At 33.6% G+C, this 17,476-nt stretch overlaps 1 protein-coding gene across 9 annotated transcripts in view; it reads right to left on the bottom strand.

Annotated features, from left to right (window-relative positions):
• The window catches only part of CEP57L1 (centrosomal protein 57 like 1), a 57,067-nt gene that overhangs the window by 13,019 nt on the left and 26,572 nt on the right, over nucleotides 1-17,476 (bottom strand). For 3 of the 9 annotated variants that reach the window (XM_067011577.1, XM_067011580.1, XM_067011578.1), the window contains exons 2-5: nucleotides 11,263-11,554; nucleotides 8,433-8,650; nucleotides 6,701-6,880; nucleotides 5,427-5,548 (exon numbers count right to left, since the gene is read on the bottom strand). In XM_067011577.1, coding sequence (XP_066867678.1) covers nucleotides 5,427-5,548; nucleotides 6,701-6,880; nucleotides 8,433-8,650; nucleotides 11,263-11,369 — 627 coding nt within the window. In that variant the 5' untranslated portion in view covers nucleotides 11,370-11,554. Of the gene's footprint in view, nucleotides 1-5,426; nucleotides 5,549-6,700; nucleotides 6,881-8,432; nucleotides 8,651-9,526; nucleotides 9,698-11,262; nucleotides 11,555-17,476 lie in introns of those variants that run through there. The other 6 variants (XM_067011584.1, XM_059083628.2, XM_067011579.1 and 3 more) reach the window with 6 other exon arrangements.

The following is a 17,476-nucleotide window of genomic DNA, read 5'->3' as shown; positions in this document are numbered from 1 at the left end:
GAAATAATAAAAATGAAGTGGAAATCAATGAAATAGAACATAAAACTTTTTTTAAAGTTTTTTTTGAAAAAATCAGTAAAGTTGATAAAGTGATAGGTAGAGTGATAATTTTAAAAAGAGCAAAAATACAACTTAGTAATATCAGGAATGAAAGAGGGGCTTCTCTAAAGACACAAGAAGAAATGAAAAATCTGAGTAACCCAATCTCTGTTACAAATAAATTGAATTCATTATTCAAAAACACTTTACATTTAAAGAAAACTCCAGTCCCAGATGGCATCTATCAAATTTGAATTCTATCAAACATTTAAGGAGGAAATAATACTACTCTTATACAAGGTCTTCCAGAAAATAGAAGAAGGAATCTTCCCAACTAATTTTATGAGGCCAACAAAACCGTAACACTAAAACAAGACATTATAAGAAAATTACAAACCAAGATCCCTCATGGACAAAGTCACAAAAATAGTTAAGCAAAATATTAGCAAACTGAATCAAGCAATGTAAAAAATGAATACTATTTTAAGATTGATTGGGGTCTATACCAGGAATGCAATGTTGGTTAACATTTGAAAATCAAACAGTGTAACTTACCATGTTAACAGAATGAATGAGAAAAATGACCCTTTCACTAGATGTAGAAAAAGCAATTCACAAAATTTGATGCCCATTCACAATAAAAGCTTTTAGCAAACTAAGAATAGAAAGTAATTTCCACACCTTGATAAGGGACAACTATGAAAAACCCTGAGGTAATATCTTAGTGAAAGACTGGCATCTTTCTCCCAAAGATCAGAAACAAAACAAAGATGTCAATCCTTACTACTCCTAATTAACACTATACTAGCTGTAATAGCCAGAGCAATAAAGTGTGAAAAAGAAATAAAAGCCATAAAAATTGGAAAAGGAGAAATAAAGCTGTCTTAATTCACAGATGACATGATTGTGTATAAAGAAAATCCTTTCGGGCTTCCCTGGTGGCACAGTGGTTGAGAGTCCGCCTGCCGATGCAGGGGACGTGGGTTTGTGCCCCGGTCCGGGAAGATCCCACATGCCGTGGAGTGGCTGGGCCCGTGAGCCATGGCCGTTGAGCCTGCACATCTGGAGCCTGTGTTCCGCTATGGGAGAGGCCACAACAGTGAGAGGCCCACGTAACGCAAAAAAAAAAAAAAGAAAAAAAGAAAATCCTTTGAAAATATGAAAACTACTAGAATAACTTTAGCAAGGCTGCAGGATACAAAGTCCCATAAAAATCAATTACATTTTTATATGCTAGTAATAGAAAAATGAAAAAAAAGTCCAATATTGCTCATAATAGCATTTAGAATACAAAGTTCTTAGAGATAAATTTAACAAAAGATGTGCAAGACCTCTCATAAAAACTACAAACCACTGTGAAGAGAAAGTAAAGAAGACTGAAATAATAGAGAAATATACTATGTTCATGGATCAGAAGATTCAATATTTTCAAGTTATCAATTTTTCCCCAAATGATCTATAGGTTTAACAAGATCCCAATCAAAATCTCAGCAGACTTATTTTTTAGAAAATGTTATACTGGTTATAAAATTTATATAGAAGTGCAAAGGATCTATAATAACCACAAAAAGAACAAAGCTGGAAGATTCACACTACTTGATTTCAAGACTTATTATAAAGCTACATGGTAATAGTGTAAGAATAGACCAAAAGATAATAGAGTGCCAGAAACAGACTTTATCTATCTTTGCCAATTGATTGTTGACAAAGGTCCCCAATGAATTCAACAGGAGAAAAGAAATCTTTTAACAAACAGTGCTGGAACAACTGCTCATCCACATGGAAAAAATTTAACCTTGAATATTTCCTCTCACCATACAAAAATTAATTCCAGATGGATCACAGGAAAAAAAATGAAAACAAAAAGCTTTTAGAAGAAAATATTTTGGAAAACAGTTTCACAGTTTCTTATAAACATACACCTACCCTGTGGTTCAGCAATTCTACTACTAGATATTTATTCAAGAGAAATTAAAACATATGGTCACAAAATAATTTGTACAAGAATGTCCATAGCAGCTTTATTCATAATATCTCCAAACTGTCCATAGCAGCTTTATTCATAATATCTCCAAACAAGCCAAATGTCCATCAACAGAAAAATGGATAACCAACTTGTGGCATATCTATATAATGAAATTCTATACAGCAATAAAAGGAATGAACTACTGATACATACAGCAACATGGATTAATCTAAAAAACTTTATGTTAAACTAAAGAACCAGACACAAAAAAGTACATTTTCTATGATCCAATTTATATGAAGTTATAGGACAGGCAAACTTAATCTGAAGTAAAATAAATCAGAATAGTAGTTGTGTTGTTGGGAGGTGGGGAGAGAACAGAGAATAACTTGGCAGAGACATAGAAAATTTCTGGGGTGATAAAAATGTTCTGTTGGACTTCCCTGGTGGCACAGTGGTTGGGAATCTGCCTGCCAATGCAGGGGACACAGGTTCAAGCCCTGGTCCAGGAAGATCCCACATGCCACGGAGCAACTGGGCCCATGCGCCACAACTACTGAGCCTGCACTCTAGAGCCCATGAGCCACAACTAAACCCACATGCCACAACTACTGAAGCCTGCGGGCCTGGAGCCCATGCTCCGTTAATGGGAGAGGCCACCACAATGAGAAGCCTGCACACTGCAATGAAAAGTGGCCCCCACTCCCCGCGACTAGGGAATGCCCGCACACAGCAATGAAGACCCAACGCAGCCAAAAATAAATAAATAATTTATTTTTAAAATGTTCTGTTATTTGGTAGGACTATGGATTACATGAGCATATTCATTTATCAATAATCACTGAACTGTACATTTAAGACCTGTGCAATTCACTAGATGTAAATTATACTTCAATAAAAACATTTAAAAAATGGTTAAAAGTCACTGATCTACAATATTTAGCTAGGATAGGAATTTCTAGGTTATTTTATAAGATAAAATGTGAATAGGTGAATAGATAGATATCTTGTGCTTTTAATTGGCATTTCCCTGGTTACTAATGAGATTGATCAAGTTTTCTATAAATGTATGACCATTGGTGATTCCTTTTATCCTGCAAAATGCCTCTCCATAACTTTGCCCATTTTTCTACTGCTTTGTTACTTTTTGTATCTTGCCTAAAAAATCTCCCTTAACTCCAAGGTCGTAAGGATATTGTTCCATATTTGCTCCTAAAAATTCCAAAGTTTACATTTAAGTCTTTAATCCACCTGGAACGGATTTTTGTATATGGTGTGAGGTAGAGATCAATTTCTTTCTTTTTTTTTTTTTCTCACACAGAACCAATTTTCCCAAAACTGTTTACTGAAGTCTGACTTTTCTCCAATGTTCTGCAGTGGCATCCTTGTTTTATATTGAGTTTCCACATAAGTGTGGCTGACTATATCCTATTCCTTTATTCTGGTGTCTATCCATACAAATATCATGTTAATTTTGATAGCATCAATATGTAATACAGCAAGACCTCACCTTACTCTTCTTCAGAATAACTTGGCTACTCTTGGACCTTTCCTTTTCATATAAATTTTAGAATCACTTTTCCAGTTCCTTGAAACAACTATTAAATTCTTGTCCATTAAAATCCAGTATTGACTGGTACTTTACCCATTTCCAACATAAAGCAAAGATCTTAGAACACTTAAACTATATTTACCAGTTCCTAATTTATGAGCTTCTGTTCTCATTAATTTTAATCCTTTATATATATTTAAACACATAAATAAAACATTATTATTGCTGTTTTATACAATATTCATTTAGATTTACCCATATATTTACCACCTTCGTTGTTCTTCATTCCTTCCTGCATCTCTGACCTTCCATCTAAGACACCTTTCCTTCTGTCTGAATAATGTCCTTCGGTGTTTCCTTAGAATGTATCTCCTAATAAACAAACTATCTCAGATTTTGTCAGCCTTAAAATGTCTTCACTTCACCTTTATTTCTGAAGGATATTTTCCCCAGGCATTGGACTCTAGCTTGGTAGTTATTTTCTTTTACTGCCTTAATTATATCCATTTTCTTCCAGATTCAGTATTTTCAGTTGAGAAGTCCACTGTTACTTTAGTTGTTGTCCTTTTGAACGTATCCTTTTTATCCCCTCAGAAGCTTTTAGGATTTAATTCTTGTCTTATTATTTCTTTTTATTTTTCCTACTTTGGTTTTATCTTCTTGAATCTGTGGTCTGATTTTTTTTAAATCAATCTTTAAAAATTCTCAGCCATTATCTCTTCAAATATTGTTTCTGTCCTATTCTTTCTCTTTTCCGTTTGGAACTCCAATCACGCATAAATTTGACCTCACTCTAACTTCTGCCTCTTACTCTCTTTTCTAAATTTACTATTGTTTTGTCTCTTTATTGATCTGGACAGTTTCAGCTTCTAGTTCACTAATTATCTCTTCTAATCTGCTATTAGATCCACCATTAAGTTCTAAATTTCACTTACTGTATTTCTTAGTTCTAAAATTTTTATTTGGTTCTTTCTCAAATCTGCTCTGCCATTTTATGGTTTCTAATGTTCTACTGAAAATTTTGTTCCTATCTTCTGTCTCCTTGATTTTAGCAAGCATAATTATTTTAAAGTCTCTCTCTTCTAGAGTCAGTACCTAGCTGGAGATAACTTATGAGAGTGTTTATATAGTCTGTTATGTATGCTATTTCTTTTCATAGTGCTTTATCTCCTTCTGCCTGGTTATCTTTGACTGAAAGTTTATCACTAAGTAGAAGAGATGTTTATAGAAATAATTTGAGGTCCCTGGGAACATTAGCCATCTAGGATCACTTTAATCTAATTTCGTGGACTAAGATTTTTTGGATTACTCTGATAACCTAAAGCAGAGCTGTAATCTGGGTTGTTTTTCTTCTTGTTCACCATTACAAAGCATTTAGAGCACAGAAGATATACCAGAGTTCCTACTCTTGGCAGGCCCTGGACTCTAATTTCCTTAGCCCCATAGATATAGCTTTCAAAAGCATTATTTAGCCTCTCAACTGACTCTTCTGGAATCAGAAATGCCCTAAGAAGGAAGGGACCTGAAACTAACCTCTCTAGTGGTCAACTTCTTTGGATTTAAGTCTGCACACAGATTTTTGAATTGGTGATTTTTCATCACCTTGTTAACTCTACAATGCCATTGTGTACTTTCTTTTCTTCCTTTCTTCCTCCCTCCCTCCCTTTCTTTTTAATTTTCTGTCCAGTTTTTTGTGTTTTCCTCTACAAAAAGGTTGGTCCAAATGACCTAGTATGTATCACCATAACTGGAAATTTTCTATATACAGCTTTACATCCTATTTAAGATTTTTAATATGACAACCTTCCCATGACATTAAACATTCTTTAAAAACATATTGTATTATATTACTATAGAAAATATGGTCACCTGTTGTTCTAGGATCATATTCTTCTCTCGCTCTACGTTGAGAACCATTCTCTTTGTATATTCTAGTTGTTTCTCTAGAAGGGTACAGTGAGACTGGGCTGAGCTTAACTGCATACTTATATCTATGAAAAAGAAAAAGTAATAATGAGTCAGTTAGTTATCACATAGATCAGAGAGTTATAACAAGAAATGTATTCTATGAATTCAATCAACAGCTAAAAGTTCAAGACTTCTTTAGTTCTAAATATTGACTCTCCCAAAGTTATGAACATACATTTCATGTATATCTCATTAATTATATATAACCAATTTAATGTTGTATCCTCATAAACACCCAGAGGGCATACTTCTGAAAAGGAAGGATTTCAGTGACCTGTGGGATAACAAAAAACCTGGCTCTTCCTGGGAAATAACACCATCTGGAAAATAGAGGACCTAAAGTCTCTTTCCTAATAAAACATTTCTTCTCTTTCAGGAAACTCAGGTATATGCATTCTACCATTCCCATTTTCCTCTGTTCTTGACTACTAACTGCACAGTTAATTCTATTTATAATAAGCAACCTCGTTCTAATTTGTTACTTTCCTCAGCTCTTTCTTCTACTTCTGTCCAATTACCTTGGGATCTTTTTTTTCTTCCCCATTTCTTCATCCTATTTATAAGCTGAAACACAAATTTGAACCTTGTTTATGAGGGTGATGTAGTGTTACAAGGAAAAAAAAGCCACAATTTTGAAGTGAAATTATATAAAGAACTTATGTTCTAAATCTCTAAAACAGATGTCCAGAAGTCCTTTTCATAATTTCCACAGAAACCTCAACCTACCTGTCTCTTTCTTCCAATTAATCTTTTAAGTTAAATATAATTTTTTTAATTTATTTTTATTGTTTTATGTTGTTTGATTACTAGTATTGCTTTATATTTTCTAATTTTAAAAAAACTAGTGAAAATATGAAGTATTTCAATTATATTATGGGCTAATAACATATTGGATTTTGTTGGTGTTCTGAAAATATTATAATTCCTAAACACAACTTGTCTAATTTTTCTTTTAATCTCAAAAATTTATGAACTGGGATAACAGATATAATAGAGGTAAGTTCAAAATTATATCCATTTAGTGCAAATACCAAAATGTCTGAGAATAAGCCCTCAACATTGGAATGCATATAAGAACAAAGATATTTGAGTAAATCTTCTTAGACTGGGCTTATTATTTTCAAGTTGTTAACTTTGGTAACCACTTGTTTCTGAGAACTATTGAATGTTCTTACCTTTTTTCTGCTTTATCAGTTCCTCGTGTGCCAGATTTCTCTCCTTTGTTTCATCCTCCAAGGCCTTTTTATACTGTGCCGCTTCTCTGGAAAGAATGTTCAGGTTATCTTCAGCTTGTGTTCTCTCTAACTCTAAACGATGAATCTTTTCCTGAAGAGTTTTTAAGGCTAAAATAAGAGCTGTTGAAAAAAAATTTGCTTGATATTTTAAGTGAGAATTTTTGAACACTTACAGTCATAGTGGCATATAAAAGTGAGCAGTATGTTTTTGTTAGTGAGCCAAAAAAAATAAGTAATTTATATTCCTCATAAAAAAGAAAAATGACAAAACTCTAAAGAGGGACAAATTCTAACATATCTTACAAAAACAATATATTTATGATTGTATTGAGTACTTTCCTAAATTTGAGATATGAGAAAGATAATAATCACTAAATTTAATAAAATAAATATATTTAAATTAAGGGAAAAAGATATATATATGTATATGTATATATTTATGTGTGTGTATATAGGTATATGGAGGGAGAGAGAGAGAGAGAGAGAGAGAGAGAGGGAGGGAGGGAGGGAGGGAGGGAGGAAGGTTGGGAGGCATAAGAGTCTGAGCATGGATAAAGAAAATTAAAATATAGTGTCCACTAATTAACAAGGAAACAGGTTTAAAGTTAAAAGTTTTTCTCAGTTCTTCATGTACTCAGTTTCAGTCAAACCACAAACATTTATTGTTTCTTTGTCCAAGATATAATGTTAATACTTAGGACATATAAGATAGAACATAGTTTCTTCCATTAAGAAAAAATTACAACCTAGTGGTTTAACTGATGTCAGGTTTGAAAGATTGTAAGTGTTACACATGTGCGACTGTGATTTCTTTTCAGCTATATTAATATCTTCATGATTCAGATAAGCTCAGAGTTATAAAATTTTCAAATATTATCTAACATTTTCTTCTCAGTTACTTTAAATTATAAAAAACTAGAGATGAGTGGAATATAAATAAATGTTATAGGTTAACTTTCATATAGTTTATATCCAATTAGAAAGATGTTTGCTAGAGATTATTTTTTGATTTGGATTACTATTTCTTCAGTTGCTTTGCTCCACAAAGCCAGTCTATTTATAATGGCAACCATTATTATAAAAGATTAAAAAACGACGTGACTATCATCATCTTAGAAAGTAACTTGTAATGGTGTAGGTATGCCTGGAGTCATAAATGTTTTCCTAATTCAATTTTAAGATCCTCCTAAGCTTATATTTTAAAAGTTATAATACTTGTATTTTGTAGTTACTCCAATGTACTGGATTCATGAGGAATTTTCAAGGGTAATTTCAGATATATGAAATTTCTGAATTTAATCCTTGAATAAGACAATTCTACTTAATTCATTAGTATTCTAATCATCTTGTTTATTAGAAGGATTCTCCAAATCTGACCTTTTATTCTTCAAAGAGTATTTTCCTATTTTCTAATGATGTTTTAATGATAAGCCTGCAATATGTGCCTAGATGGTTATATTAATTTTCATCTTATAGCTGAAGAAGCCAAAATAAAAAAATGTTAAATAACTTAAGTTTATAGAAACTTTAAGAAACAGAGTCAAAATTAGCAGTTTTACTAAGATTAGTTAAATACACAATCATCTTATTTTCTACATAAAAATGAAAAGTTTTGTATAATATACTTTGTACCATTCCCCAAATGTTAAGTAAGATTTTTTATTAGCATTACCTTGGCTATTTGGACCATGAAGCATTTTAGGAGAGGTAACTTCTAAGTTCACAGAATAGTGAGTCTGAGATGATTCATCACTCTGGGTGATTGATGGAACAAACACTCTTTCTGGAGGTTTAAGATAGCTTCCTACTATACTGTGCATTAATTCAGAATCCATTATCTGTACTTCTGTACTGTGCCAATAAAGGAATGGCACAGTATAGCATTTTTTCCTATGTGCATGACAAAAACATTAGACAAAAATTCAGATGAAACTTAACATAAATACATAATCATATACTGTGGAATTGTGTCTTTACAAAGTTAATTATCACAAACTCAACTATAATAAGTTCAGCAGTAAAAGAAAGAAAAGTGACTATTTACTCTATAAACAGTATAGACAATTCTGCCTGACTGTCAATGAGTATATACTCTGGAGTGAGCATTACATGCGTGGTGTGAATTTGCTTGTTTCTCAGTTGATCATAAGTTCATCATCTGAGCACCCCTCTAAAAGAGTTTGACTCTGGGGTTCAGAGAGAAAAGTATATATTCTAAAAGACAACACAGCTTTGAAACACAAGCCACCCACATAACATGATTCTCTAAGACTCCAATGTACTGGCTTCCTAAGGGATTTTCAAGGGTAATTTTGGATATATCAATTTCTGAGTCTAACCCTTGAATAAGACACAACTCCACTTAATGCACTGGCATTCTAATCATGTAGTTTAGAAGGGTTCCAAATCTGAAAATCTAAAATAGCTTTACCTTGTCATTTTGGGCTTTTTTTGTATGTTTGTTGGAGAGCCCTTTTAACCATCTTAGCAGTTAATTTTTAAATTTTCCCAAATCATTTTATTTTTCTTTCTGTAATTTAAATATTTTAGAAATGTATTCTACTTAATAGATTATAGTCAATGTTAAATAAATTAACTCATAACCACACTGAAAAAAACAGAAAATTGTTTATACACAAAACAATTTACCAGCACAATTTTTAGAACGAAAGCTTGCTTTAAAATGTAAATTTAGAATTCCTTTGTAGAATTATAATTAGCCTATTTTAATTTTTGAGAATTGTAAAATTTCAGTGATTTCACTACCTTCCCAATTCACAGGGCAAAGGAAGATACTTCCATGACTGTATTTCCTGGGATGGCAGGGAACATACTTCACTCAATAGGTTTTCTCCTTTAGCCACTGTCATGATGTGTTGTCTTCCAGGACATTCTCATCAGTCTAAATTAGAGGTTATAGAGCCTAGGAAGCTTTGCTAGAATACTTGATGCTCTTTGATCTTAGGAGGTGATCACTTTTGCTTTTGTTATTAGCACCAGCTACCATTTACTAAATATGTCTCTTTCCCTCTGGGTTCTTGCTGCTTAGACACTGTCTGCTCCCCACGGGAGACTGCATCTATCTAAGTTGCTGTTCCCTCAAAAAATAAGAGAGAAAATTTAGTTACAGCTGGCTCACAATAAAGTAAAGGTAGGGCCCCAAAGTACAGATGTTCTGAACATGGTTGTACATCTTCAGAGAGAGGTATGTGGTTGAAACTATCCAAAGAACTTTGGAGTTACTCAAGATATCTGATTCAGTTTTCAGCTCCTGCTGAGTCTCTCCAATAATGAAGAGAATGAAATTTTGCCATTAGTCACTATACACTGAAGTCCTTGGGAGGACTGTCTGCTTCCTCTGTCCCGAATATAGTATTATTTTACAAAGTCAATTTTTGCACCAATTAAAAAAAATTCAAGGGTTTTAGTGTATATGAAATGACTACTCAGAAGATACCAATAAGTTCAAAATTAGACCAAAGTTTATTTAAATTAAATGTGTAAACACATCTGAAAGTGGGCATAAGCAGAGTAATAACCTACTGGTATATGAAGAAAAGAAAGGAAACAGTAAAGAAATGAGAGAAAACAAGCCATGGGGTTCTCACTGGAATGGGGTTCCAGCTTAACACTTACAATCTAGCCCTGTATTATAAACAAGTGCTTAAAAACTACTCAAAGCTTATTTACATAAAGAACTGAGGCATCCTAGGAGAAAAACTCTGAAGGAATATGACAGATGTACAAAAACCCTGATCCAAAAATCAAAGCCTTAATTGGTGGAGGAGAGGAGGAGTGATTCTGAGTAGAGTATGGTGGTGGTCATTCTAATTCATCTTTGACCTAGTCCCATCTACTCATACATGGCTGTAGGGAAGAGAGAGGGCTGGAAGTAAAAAGTGAGAAATATTTCACCAAGATCTCTATAAAAGATTGAGGCACTAGCTGCCCTGCTTTGTATAAGATGTTATATTCCAATGAAGGGGGAAGTTCCCAGAGATCACTAACACAGTTTTGGCACTTTAATTAAGAGTTTTGTTGCATTGGTAGTACTGTTCAGCCAGAGAGAGACAGCAAGAGAGTGAGAGAGCAGCTGGAAGGGACATATTCATGGCATGTATGAGATAAATTTCTAGAAGAAATTTTCTGAAAATACAGAGAGCTGCCTAAACCCCATCCTTCAAGGAATGTGAATGTTTGGTATGAGGTCTAGCTGTAGGTTATTGAAAAGACCTCAGAAATTCTTGTTGGAGTATTCTGTCCCACAAGTAGGGGCAAAAGGCTGTAAAATGTGGGCCTCAATTGTATCAATAGCCTGGTAAAGCGTAGGAAAACTCAAGTTATGCCTGGAACCATTCCTGACAGCTTGTAAACAATCAGGGAAATTATCCATTGCCTCTATGGTGTATAAAATTAAGACATATTAATTGCCTGACAACTAAGGTGCCACTGCATAAAGAAATTATCCCCCCTAAAGGATGTGCTAGACACAAATACTTAACTGCAAAGCATTTTCACTTGTTCTTGAGGGAAGTAATTGTTCCAAAATGGTCCCTTTAAAAAACCAATGTCTATTCCTGCTGGTGGCATCATCTTTGTGTAATCTCATAGGACTATTAGGGAGACGGCATTTAGGAGGTAGTCATAGATACTACAATGGGTTCTTGAAACGGAGGACTCTCTGTTTCCCATACTGGTAATTCTTTCAAGTTTAGATTTTTTCCTTGGAGAGACTGGAGAAAGCTCTGTTTCTTTTATCTGGTTTTCTTTGTGTATGCATCTAGATTAATTTATCTAAAGAGCAAACACAGTAAAGGTTAGACTAACTTTATTTTATTCGTAATGTATATTACTTTAAAAAGTACTCTTACAATTGAGTAGAATAATTTGAGGTTAAGGAATTTGCCTTACAGATGCTCTAATAGATATTACAACCTATTATTTATAACATATAATAACTAAAGTGTTAAGATAGTGATATAAAAACTGACTGGTCAATAGAAATTAGTAAATCTAAGAACTTCACATAAATACTTCCATGGGATTCAACAAATGATTCATTTGTTGTTCATTCAATGAATGATGTTAGAAAAACTAGGGAAAAAATCCAGTTAAACCTTTCCATAATAGCACACATCAGTAGAAAACTTCAAATACACTACAGAGTTAAAATTTTTTTAACTTTAAAAATTATTTAAAAAAACAGTGAATAGTTAAAATAATCTTAGAAGGAGGCAAGATATTTTGTGTTTAAAGGCAGGAGGAAAATAAAGGAAAAGATACAAAGACTACATGAAAATTTATACTACAACATATAGAAATTATGAACAAATTTGAAAGACAAAAGAAAAGCAGAAGATAATATTTGCAATGATTTATGCAGCATTCTGGCCAGGAATGTGTAACCTGAATCTCAGTATATCACAAAAGCCGCAAATGGAAAACATTCTATTTTTTATAAAGGGGGGACCGTTTTCTTAAAAAATGTCAACGTCATAAAAAATGATGACACGGCTAGGTATATATATCCAAAAGAAAATTGAAAGCATGGTCTCAAATAGATATTTGTACACCCATATTCATAATGGCATTATTTACAATAGCCAAAAGGTGGAAACAACCCAAACGTCCATCAATGAATGAACAGATAAACAAAATGTATATACATACAATGTAATACTATTTGGCCTTAAAAAGAGAAGGAAATTCTGACACACGCTAAAACATGGATGAACACTGAAGACACTATGTTAAGTGAAATAAACCAGTCACAGAAAGACAAATACTGTATGATTCTACTTATATGAGGTATCTAGAGTCGTCAAACTCATAGAAACAGAAAGTAGAATGGTAGCTGAGGGGAAGGGTAAATGGGGAGTTGTAGAATTTCAGTTTTGCCAGATGAAAAAGTTCTGGAGATTGGTTGTACAACAATGTGTGGCAGGGGAGACAAGTTAAAAACAAGATATGATTCAACAGGATAAGTTCCATAACAAAAGCATACACAGAGTGTTATGGGAGCACAGAAGAGGGATTATCTAACTCTGATTGACAGAGAGATAAGTAAAGCCAGGAATAATTTGGAATTATGAACAGTTTTGAAAGAGCAGTTTAGGTAAATATGGGAGAGCGGACATATACCCTGACTTTTGCTTCCTCTTCAAAGCCCACTAAAATAATATTAAAACTTTTTAAAAAAGATATAAACCTGAAAGGACAAAGAAATCAGAAAACATAACAACATAACTTTGGAAAATGGAAAACAGATGTACAAGTAATAACAGACTTAGCTAATGCAAAAAGGCAGATTCCTAACTCAAGTAATAAAAGTGACTTTTAAGTTTACCCTATAAAACCTCCAAAATGGCTCATGTATTAGCTACACCTCTGTAGTAAATTTGTAAGTTGTTAAGATAGGGCTGAAACCTAGTGAATAGGATGAAAGTTTAATTTAGAAGTAAATTATATGCCCAAATCTCCTTTGCTTCTCCATACAACCAAAAGACTACTTTATCCCCTCATCTGGGAAGAAGACCAGTAGTTGTTGTTCTGTTTTGTTTTGTTTTTAATGAAGAGGGACTTTTAGAGTATCTCTGGACTGGGAGACACTCAGCACAGGTGAGGGTAGGAAACCAGACTGAAAGGAGGAACATTCAGTACACAGAATACTGGCAGTCTACATATCCAAGTGGAGACGGGAAGACCCTTATCAAGGGAATATGACTAGCCCAAGTTAACAAAGATACTAAAGACAATAAAATGAATGGATTGGATGGATGTGGAATTTCCAATCAGTTTTTTAGTGCTCCACTCTTAAATATAAGTTGTTTAACAAAGGCTTACCAGACATTGAGGAAAGATATGAAAGACAGAGATCAAAACAAGCAAACAAAGGCTTAACAGGAACACAAAATTTGGAAATACATAATTAGGAGACAGAAGTATAATCACTGAGGGACATGACAGATTCTAGTGAATTTGTCTGGAGCATAGTGAGTAAATGTTGGCAATAAGAGATGGCTAAAAAGGTATATGAGGGCCAAACCACAAAGGATTTGGTATATCACACAAGTAGTTCATATTTTATAGGATCTGGCAATAGGGAGCTAATAAAGGATATAAAGGGGAATAACACGATCAGGTTTGTATTCTGAGTTTATTCAGATGGCCCTGAGGTAGACTGGAGGGAGAAGAAATTACAGGCAGAGAGACAATTTAAGAGGTTACTGAAGTAATTAAGATGAGAAAAAATATAAGGCCTGAACTAAGACTGTAGTAAATGAGATCAACATGAAAGATTCTTAGAAGATACAATCAAAAGGACTTAGGAACCAACTAGATATGTGAAATGGGGGAGAGGAAAGAATCAAAACCACGCTCCAAAATTTCACCTGTGCAAGTAAAGAGATGGTGGTGGCATTAAGAGAAATAAGAAATAATATAGGGCTTCCCTGGTGGCACAGTGGTTGAGAATCCGCCTGCTGATGCAGGTGACAAGGGTTTGTGCCCCGGTCCGGGAAGATCCCACCTGCCGCGGAGCGGCTAGGCCCGTGAGCCATGGCCACTGAGCCTGCGCGTCTGGAGCCTGCGCGTCTGGAGCCTGTGCTCCGCAACAGCGGAGAGGCCACAACAGTGAGAGGCCCGCGTACCGCAAAAAAAAAAAAAAGAAAAAAAAAGTAATATAAAAGGAGATACAAGTCTGATGGAAAACAACGAACTCTGTTTTAGATATAGTTGAATTTGAGGTTCCCACAGACAAAGTCAAAGTAAGAACAACAAGTAATTGTTTAGTATCTACATTTAATATGCTATGCCCTGTAGAAATAAACACACAGGGCATGGCTTCTGCAGTCAAATAGTTTGCAATCTCACTGCTGAAAAAAGACAAACAAGAGACAATGAAAAGGGAGGAAAAAAAGGTTTGCTTATTTCACAATTATTAAATTTTATTATTATTATTATTTATTATAATTATTAAAATTTTATTGACCATTCTTCAATCTCATTATCCTAAATGAGTCTAAAGAAATATGATTACATGAGTAAAATACCTTGTTTTTTAAAGAGTACAAAGCAATCTTTGTATAATCTTTTACAAATATTTTATAAGTTATAACACAGCATCTAATTGTTAGGTGTACAGTTAATTCTCAATGCTATGCTGTAAGAGCTACCTGATTTCCAAGCAAACATATCAATTTGTGGATTTAAGATAACTAGACTTATGAACATTTTATCTAATAATCAGAAAGTTAAATTTTTTCTTACTGAACTTGAATATAAATAAGTTTAAAACTTAAAAATGTCAGAGATTATTTAAATGATGAGACTCTCCATCATCTTTACCTGTACTTTATCTTGAATATTCAGTTCAGAGAAAGTGTTCCTGATTCAATATAAAGTGAATAAAGGGTATACAATTATATAATTATAGTTCAATTTTTAAAAAGGACAAAGATAAGCATAGATAAAAGACTACATATGTATTAAACAATAATAATATTTATTATAATATATTATATACAATAAATAATAATTGTAAATATATTAAATGTTACTAGATGAACAATAGATTTTTATTTTCTTATTTCTACCTTATTTTTTATTTCTACCCTATACATTCTCTACAATAACTACATATTAGTTTTATAATAAGAAACAAAAATTTACTAAAATAGTTTCCTTTTAATTAGATTTCTACAGAGGTAGAAAATAGCAAAGATGTAGAGTATCAATGGCTTATATTGATATTTGTAGAAGCACTTACATCTTTTCATTTTTAAGGGTCTTATGCCTCTTATATCAACATAAACTCAGGGAGGACAATTATGTTTATTTCTTCTGTAAGCTTCTACAATCTAAATTGCTTTGCTCTGCAAAGGGGCATTGTATCCTCAGGGCCTAATCCAAAAAATACTTGTAAAATGAATCCCCTGAAACTAATTTGATAGGTCAACAACTTTTCCCTACCTTCTTACACTAATGTTTGTCACAGTTAAACCCAACAATTCTATAATTACTATCCTAAGTTTTAAAAAATCACATATTATACCTTGGCATATACTTTTGCATACAGTATATACTCTGTTTCTAACCATTTCTCTTGTAAACAATAAACAGAAACCTCAATTAAATAGAGTAGAGAGATCATAAAGGGGAGCTCTCATGCCCTGTGACATAGCTGAGTCCAGCAGGTAGAAGAAATACTCTTCTTTCCTGGCAAGGATTCAGCCAATGAAAAGCCATAGACTCTTTGTTTACTATAGCTCTCCCAACTTCCTTTTCCCCTCTATAAAAGAGTTCACCTTCTGTTGCCCTGCAGGGATTTGCACAGGGCTCACCACAGTTGCAGACTCCAAATTGTAATTTTCTGCTGATACCAAATAAACCCATTTTTGCTGGAAAAATATCTGGCAGTCTGTTTTGGGTCAACACCCTTTAGAATGGTTGATGGCAAACTTATTACATGTAGAAAGAATTTAGAAATTGAGTCAACAAATAATGAATTTTAAAGTTAACAATCCTCAGATTAGTTGCTACAAATCCTCCTTGGCCTTTACTTTTTTTTTTCTCCCACAGATAGAGCATACACAATAATCAGAATTAATTACGGGAGTACTGATTAATCAGGCAGCCCAAGGGGGAATGAGCTGTTGGACAATGATAAATAACTAAAGCTTACCTATTTAATTGCCCAAATTTATTTCAACTAGTTTTAAAAGAGATATTTCTAAAATGCTTAATCTACTTTTCTTCGTTTTAGGCAGAGTATACTCAACACAATTTAACCTTGAGGATATCACAATAGCATTTTAATTATGCACAATGATACTTAGAGAATCACACTGATATTTGTTGGATTATTTGCCCTTTCACTGGAAAATTCCAGACTGTTACAGATTTTGTTTTCTGTCTTTTCACCTCTTGCTATCTCTTCCATTCCTGCCTGCTTATGAACTGTCTACTTGACTCTAGTAGAATATCCCTCCCCTTTCTAACTGCTTTCCCAACCTAAAACAAGTAAGAAACAATAAAATAATCACACTTCATTCATTAGCCACTCAGAGATGAAAAACATAGTCCTTGGCAGCCCTTAAAATGTTCATAGCTTAATTATACTAGAAAGGGTGCTATAGGAACCCAGAGGACAGGCATCTAAACAATTCCGGGGGTTTCAGAGATGGCTTCCTGGAGGAGCTAGTTCTTAAACTGAAAAAGGATGAATGAGTAGGATTTGATAGGCAAAAGAAAGTGAGAGAATGGGTAGAGAAGAAGATCAAGTGTACAAGCAAAAGAAATAGCATGGTAATAATAAAACTAGGGATACCTCACATTTATTGAATGCTTATTATGTGAATTAATTTACTAAGATCCACATAACAACTCTATAATGCACAATTATTCCAATTTTAGAGATGAGTAAACTGTGGCACAGAAAAACTGTGTTTTGCCCAACACAACTAAAGTGGCAAAGTCAGAACTTGGCTCAAAGTTTGGCTTTAAACCTCACACTTTTGACTCAGGCAGTTTGGCTCTAAAGGTCACACTTTTAACCACCATGCTATATTGCTGATTTATGCAAAGTTATGAGAGCTAGAGAGGATGTGCTGTTTTGAGCAAGCTACTGCAAGAAATGTACAAAGCTGGAAGATTGCAAATGTGCCTGAGTGTTGCAGAAGAGGAGGCAGAAACCAGATCTGAGGAGGCTTGTAAGCC

The sequence above is a fragment of the Kogia breviceps genome, chromosome 13 (assembly GCF_026419965.1).
Source record: "Kogia breviceps isolate mKogBre1 chromosome 13, mKogBre1 haplotype 1, whole genome shotgun sequence".
In the NCBI taxonomy this organism is placed as follows: Eukaryota; Metazoa; Chordata; class Mammalia; order Artiodactyla; family Physeteridae; genus Kogia; species Kogia breviceps.
Note: the sequence above shows the minus strand (reverse complement) of the source record. Positions and strands in the feature narration are given on the sequence as shown.